The 7336-nt window shown below is 37.3% G+C and overlaps 1 protein-coding gene across 1 annotated transcript in view; it reads right to left on the bottom strand.

Moving 5' to 3' along the window:
- The window catches only part of LOC107674172 (myosin light chain kinase, smooth muscle-like), a 31273-nt gene that overhangs the window by 16023 nt on the left and 7914 nt on the right, over positions 1 to 7336 (bottom strand). The window contains exons 2-3 of the mRNA XM_016468073.1: positions 6532 to 6681; positions 6024 to 6176 (exon numbers count right to left, since the gene is read on the bottom strand). Of these exons, the coding sequence (XP_016323559.1) occupies positions 6024 to 6176; positions 6532 to 6681 (303 nt within the window). The remainder of the gene's footprint in view (positions 1 to 6023; positions 6177 to 6531; positions 6682 to 7336) is intronic.

Below are 7336 nucleotides of genomic sequence, written 5' to 3'. Positions count from 1 at the left end.
ATATCCCATCGTCTCCTGGTCTCTGCCTCGACGAGGAAAAAGTTTCCAACAGTTTGTTCATTTACTGTACATGTACTCAATACTTGGTAGGGGCTCCTTTTGCTTTAATTACTGCCTCAATTCGGCGTGGCATGGAGGTGATCAGTTTGTGGCACTGCTGAGGTGGTATGGAAGCCCAGGTTTCTTTGACAGTGGCCTTCAGCTCATCTGCATTTTTTGGTCTCTTGTTTCTCATTTTCCTCTTGACAATACCCCATAGATTCTCTATGGGGTTCAGGTCTGGTGAGTTTGCTGGCCAGTCAAGCACACCAACACCATGGTCATTTAACCAACTTTTGTAGCCAAATTCCTTGACACGTCTTTGTGTGGTGGCTCTTGATGCCTTGATCCCAGCCTCAGTCCATTCCTTGTGAAGTTCACTCAAATTCTTGAATCGATTTTGCTTGACAATCCTCATAAGGCTGCGGTTCTCTCGGTTGGTTGTGCATCTTTTTCTTCCACACGTTTTCCTTCCACTCAACTTTCTGTTAACATGCTTGGATACAGCACTCTGTGAACAGCCAGCTTCTTTGGCAATGAATGTTTGTGGCTTACCCTCCTTGTGAAGGGTGTCAATGATTGTCTTCTGGACAACTGTCAGATCAGCAGTCTTCCCCATGATTGTGTAGCCTAGTGAACCAAACTGAGAGACCATTTTGAAGGCTCAGGAAACCTTTGCAGGTGTTTTGAGTTGATTAGCTGATTGGCATGTCACCATATTCTAATTTGTTGAGATAGTGAATTGGTGGGTTTTTGTTAAATGTGAGCCAAAATCATCACAATTAAAAGAACCAAAGACTTAAACTTCTTCAGTCTGTGTGCATTTAATTTCTTTAATAAACAAGTTTCACAATTTGAGTTGAATTACTGAAATAAATGAACTTTTCCACGACATTCTAATTTATTGAGATGCACCTGTACAAAGTCCTCCAGCTACCTTTAGGGGAAGCATCTGATCCAAAAAAATCCTGCCATTTAGACTCCTTAAGTCCTTCCAAGGAACGTAGATGTGATGCCTTGATACACACAATATACAGCGTTCGTTTCCCAGCATTACTAAAAAGTCCAAATTGAGGAGTTCTGAAAGTAAGCAAACTCCCCTCTAGTTCTTGAAATTCATCAACAGCAAGTGCAATTTCAAGTCCTGGGAAAAAAAGTTCCTTATTATCATCCATTCGATTCAAAACATATATATACTCCTTTGGTAGCAAATCAACAAGACTTTTCAATAACTTTTGTGCCAGTCGAATTGACCTGACACCCATCTTCGTAGCCAGTCTCTCAGCCGACATCCACCCTTCTGTTGTGACTAGATCTCCAATTTTAAGAATTCCTGCATTCCTCAAAGCATTCCTCGCACATTGTGATTGTAATATTTCCATGTCCATCACAGGGTTAAACAACAACGGTTCTTCTTTGGCCCAAAGTCCTTCAGCTCCATTTGGTTCTCTTGAAATATGAAAAATTCTCCATGCTTTCATCGAGTTATAAATAGGTGTCAAACCAGACAAATCAAGGTTTTGAGTATCCATGAGAAAAAGATGTCGGTCTAGCTCCATCTTACCCACTTTTTTCAAGAGAGCACAGGCTACTTCAGACCAGCTTATGTTATCTCCATAGAGGAGTCTTTTAGCTGTCTGGAGTCTAAAAGCCATTAGCTTGCTTTTAATGTCCACCAATCCTTGTCCTCCTTCTTGTCTGGGTAGAAACAATACTGGAGCTTTAAGCCAGTGTTGACCGGACCAAAAAAAATTAATTAAATACTTTTGAATGACTTTCACCAATTCTTCAGGAGGTTCTAAAATAGTCATTTTATGCCATAAAGAAGAAGCAACAAGGTTGTTGCAAACAAGTACCCTTCCCCTGTAGGACAACTGGGGTAGCAGTCATTATCAGAGAGACAACCGAGCACACACTTTCTCCACAAGCCCCTCCCAATTCTGTCTTCTATACTCTTCCTTTCCTAAATAGGTCCTAAAAAAGATCATCCCCACTGCAGTTTACCTAGAAGCAAAGGTCTCTTATGTTCTACATCACACCACAGGGCATCACTTTTTTCCCAGTTTACTTTGCCAGATGAAGCTTTCTTATAACACTCCAAGACTCTTTTCAATATCTGAACATCTTTATCATGTCTTATAATGACTGTAATATCATCAGCATATGCTGAAACTTTTACATTTATATTTGAATTTGGAGCAATCTGCAAGCCCATTAACTCTGTCCTTAATTTACAAAGAAGAGGTTCAATAGCTAAAGTACAGAGCTGCCCTGAAATTGGACAACCCTGTCTTATACCTCTCTGCACTTTAACAGGGACACTAAGACCACCTGCCATTTTTATCATACACGTTGCATCTTTATAAAGTAATTTTTACCATTGAAATAAAATTATCACCAAACCCAAAAGCCTTCATGACACTGAAAAGATATTTGTGATCAGTTCTATCAAAAGCTTTCTCTTGATCTAATGACAAAATTCCCATGTTAATATTGTCATACATGGCTAGATCAATAACATCACGCATCAAATACAGATTCTCAGTAATATATCTGTCTTTTATACAATATGATTGATCCTTATATACAATACTATTTAGCACTTTATTCAATCTGGTAGCAAGACATTTTGATAAGATTTTATATTCGGAACACAACAATGCAACTGGTCTCCAATTCTTCAATAATGTAATATCTCCTTTCTTTGGCAGCAAAGGTAATATTGCTCGTTGACAACTCTTGGATAGAAAACCCTCACTCAGACATTATTGCAATACCTCAAACACATCAATCCCAATTATATTCCAAAAAGGTTTATAAAATTCACCAGGAAGTCCATCAATTCCAGGAGTACGACCTGAAGAAAGTCCCATCAGTGCAGCACTTACTTCCTCAAACGAAAGTCCAGAGTCTAGGTTTTCTTTATGCTCAGAAGTTAAGCAGGGAAGATTCTGTATTAGTTCATTTTGACTCTGATCATCTGTTTCCTCAGCCGCAAAGAGCTGAGAATAAAAATCCACTGCTATTCTACGCATCTCCACAGGATCAGTCATAACAAGTCCATCAGAGTTTTTCAAACTTAACATTTGTTTTTCCTGTACCGTTTTACATTCCAAGTTAAAAAAAATAAGAGGTTGGACCATCTATATCTCTCAATGATAAAAATCTATTTTTCACAAGAGCACTTTTAACTTAAAATAGAACTCAATCTTTGTTTCTTTGCAGTCCACTCCTGTAAATTAACGGAATGGTTTTCCATCATATCATTTTCAGTAACAAGAATTTCTTTCTCAAACCCTTCAAGAGTCCATTTCAAACATGTAGCTGAATACGACGTATATTGTTGACAGAATTCTCTTATATGAGCTTTACCAACTTCCCACCATAAAATAACATTATTATATCTGCTCTTTTTATTTTTCCCAGAAATATTCAAAATTTTCAAAAAAATTTTTTTTTTGTAATAACTTAACATTAAAGTGCCAGTGAACACTTTTATATCTTCTCAATGTTAATAAAACATCAACAGTCACTAATTTATGACCAGTACTTGGTGTGGGGACAATAGCTGTGTGCACAACTCTATTTCTCATATTCTTCGATAAATACAATCTATCTAAACGAGCTGCTGAGATTCTCTCAGCATTTATCTTCACCCAAGTGTATTGTCTTATTAAGGGATTTTCTCTCCACATATCTGATAAATTATATCTTTTAACAATACTAGATAAGACACGCGAAGACTGAATGCATGGTTCCTCTCCATTCCTGTCTACATTAAAATCAAGAGTGCAATTCCAGTCTCCTCCAACAATGATTAAATCCTCATCCTTCTGTTGTCTTAAAAAAATCCTGAAATTTGCTAAAGATTTTTATTCTATCAGATCCCCCATTAGGTGCATACATATTAATAAAAACAAAACAAAGATCATTAATTTCTACTCTTACTGCTAATAATCTCCCTGGCTCAATTTCCTCCTTAAACAGACATTTAGCCTTAACTGATGGTGAAAAAATAATGCCAACCCCTGCACTCAGTTTAGATCCGTGATTTAAGAACTGATCATTTCTCCACCACAATTTCCAATCGGTCTCATTATTAAAATCACTATGGATCTCTTGCAAAAAAAAAATCACATCTAAACGTTTCAATTTAATACATTCTAAGATTGGTTCAGCTTTCTTCTTTTCCCTCATCCCATTTACATTAAGAGATCCCACCCGGAAAATCTCCATAGGGAAAAGAAAGATTAGAAAGAAATAGGTCAGAAAAAAATTATTGCACTTATTACCCATAGTGATTAGTTATTTTTCCCCCTTTTCGGCCTCCCTTTTCGTATAACAGTGATGCGTTTCTTTAATCTATAACGCTTCTGCTGTGAAAGCTCTTTGTCACTACTTACTTTCCTTGCCCACATCACAGAAGCCACAAACTTGTCTAAATCTGGGGGGGGGGAAATCACTCACCTCAACACTTTTCCCCTTTGTTTCATCAAGAAAAGCATTGATTTGTTCTACACTATACAGATCTCATTGAGTTATATCAGCGGCTGACTGTTGTTGATCGTTACTCACATCTTTATGTGGACAGGAGAACCATTTGTGTCCTAGCTCCCCACATTCAAAACACGTAAGGTTATCCGTGCTCGCGTATACCATATAATAATTCTCTCCGTGATTGACACGGAAAGAAATCTCTAAAGTGCGTTCAGGTGAAGTCAAAAACATAAACACTTGTCGTCGAAACGAAAGTACATGTTTAAGAGCAGTGTTTTTGCATCCTAGCGGTATCATCCTAATTGGACTTGCAATTTTTTCATATCGCACCAATTCTTTAACTATGGCATTATTTGAGACAAAAGGCGGAACATTATTGTTATTTTTGTTGCAGGTGCAGCTAACGGTTTCACGGGCACAAACGTTTCTCTCACCCAAAACCACTCTCAGTTAACTGATTAATTAACTGTTCCGTTTTCAGAAACACAACAATCGCCTTATTCATTTGTGAAGCTGATATAATATTGTCGAATCCAATTTGTTCTCCGACTATGACAAATACCACTTCCACGCTTACACCGGGTTCTGGCACACACCTGCACCCATTACGTCGAGTCAGGTGTGGCATATCTTGGACAGAGTCAGCCATGTCGGCCAACAACAAAAAAAGAGCCAATTTACACAACGCCACTCTAGTCTGAAATAATATCGCCAAAGAAAGGGGGAAAATAAAAATAAAAGAAAGATAAACAGCACCAAGTTTTTACACCCGCTTTCACCAGCACGCTCCACTCTCACGCATACACACTCCCAGCATGCACCTCTCAGAGAGAGAGAGAGAGAGAGAGAGAGAGAGAGAGAGAGAATGACATTAGACAAGGTAATTAACATTGATAACCCTGTCAATTCACACTTCTGTTTATGTGACCCTGGACCACAAAACCAGTCTTAAGTCGCTGGAGTATATTTGTAGCAATAGCCAAAAATACATTGTAGCTATGGGTTAAAATTATTGATTTTTCTTTTATGCCAAAAATCATTAGGATATTATTTAAAGATCATGTTCCATGAAGATATTTTGTAAATGTCCTACTGTAAATATATGAAAACTTAATTGTTGATTAGTAATATGCATTGCGAAGAACTTCATCTGGACAACTTTAATGAGATTTTCTCAATCAGATTCCAGATGTTCAAATAGTTGTATCTCGGCCAAATATTGTCCTATCCTAACAAACCATACCAATGTAAAGCTTATTTATTCAGCTTTCAGATGATGTATAAATCTCAATTTCAAAAAATGTACCCTTATGACTGGTTTTGTGGTCCAGGGTCACATATGATGAAAAAAGAAACACCTGCACTGTGCTAGTAATGTAACTGCCCCATATATAGACATTCATTGACATAATGGACATTCATTGCTCTTGTTAAATAGCTATACACTACACACTTTAAACTAAGGTTGAATTTGCGTTCATACTTACCTCTCACACACAATGCTGCACTGCTGGATGTTTCTCCTGCTGTGTTTTCGGCCACACATGTATAAGCCCCAGCGTCCTCTGGGAGACATTCCTTAACTACCAAAGTCACCACTCGTCCCACTAATGAGGATTTACCAAACAGCACAGCCTTACCTGAAACGGGTGTGGTACAAATAGACAGAAAGAGGGAGACAAAGGCAGAGAAGGAGTGACTTTGTGGCATTAAGAAGAGACAGAATTATAAAAGTTTTTAAAACTTGAAAATAATGTTCTGTTTGTAATTGAAATGTGAAGGACTCATCTTTTTCTTTTTTTTTTTTAATTATTGAACAATTTAAATTACAAACTCCGGTAGGGAACAGGAACCTGCATATGAAAACATAACAAATGTGCATACAAACACATATTTATATATCGAGTCATGTATCTAATGTTGAGTACATATTCTTACTCAGACTCATATGTTTCAAACAGCAAAATCAATATAAAGAAAAAAAACTGAACTCACCATTATGAAGCCAGGAAATGCTGATTGGCTGGCTCCCTGTGATAGTCCCTTTCAGTGTGATGTCATTTCCTTCATCCACTATACAGTCCTCAAGGGGCTCCGTGAATAGGGGTGGATCCAGATCACTATTATGGCTGTGTTTACCACTCGCTAGCTTGACAGAAGAAAGCAGAATGAGATTATTTTCATTGGTGGAGCACAAATATGCAAAACAGTTGTCAATATTGTGGCTAAATTGTAAGTTTCTCAATATTACTTGTTTATTGAACTCTTGCATAAAAGCAGTATCACATGTACAGTTGTACTGTTGCAGTCCCAAGGGTGATATTGCTTAAATATATTACAAATCAATACACTTTTCTCTGCTCTGTTCTGTTACAGCTCACATTGTTGTCAGCATGTTTTATGCATTACCAATAATCATGTTATTATGTTAAAACTATTTTAAAAGGAATAAGATCATGTTTATAGGTGTTTATAAATGAATTTAATTTAAAACCTTAATGTATGGCCAATTGAAACTAATTCATGGTTTTAATAAAGCTTATGCTATTTTAATGGACTAAACTTAAAAAATGTATTGTTTTAATTAGATTTTTACAGCAAAACAAGATCAAAATACTGATGATGATGATGATGATGATGATTTTTGCAATAGCAAATAACATTCATATTGACTTGTGAATCATAGACTTGTATGGTCAGGGTCTGGCGTCTGGTGTTCTCCCTCTCACCACCAGAGGTCGCCATCTCCCATCCTCCCGGACTCCTTTTCCGTCACCTTGACTCCACACACCTGTGCACA

Source organism: Sinocyclocheilus anshuiensis, unplaced genomic scaffold, assembly GCF_001515605.1.
Source record: "Sinocyclocheilus anshuiensis isolate Anshui unplaced genomic scaffold, SAMN03320099.WGS_v1.1 scaffold893, whole genome shotgun sequence".
In the NCBI taxonomy this organism is placed as follows: Eukaryota; Metazoa; Chordata; class Actinopteri; order Cypriniformes; family Cyprinidae; genus Sinocyclocheilus; species Sinocyclocheilus anshuiensis.
The sequence above is the reverse complement of the archived record's forward strand: the minus strand, read 5'-3'. Positions and strand labels throughout refer to the sequence as shown.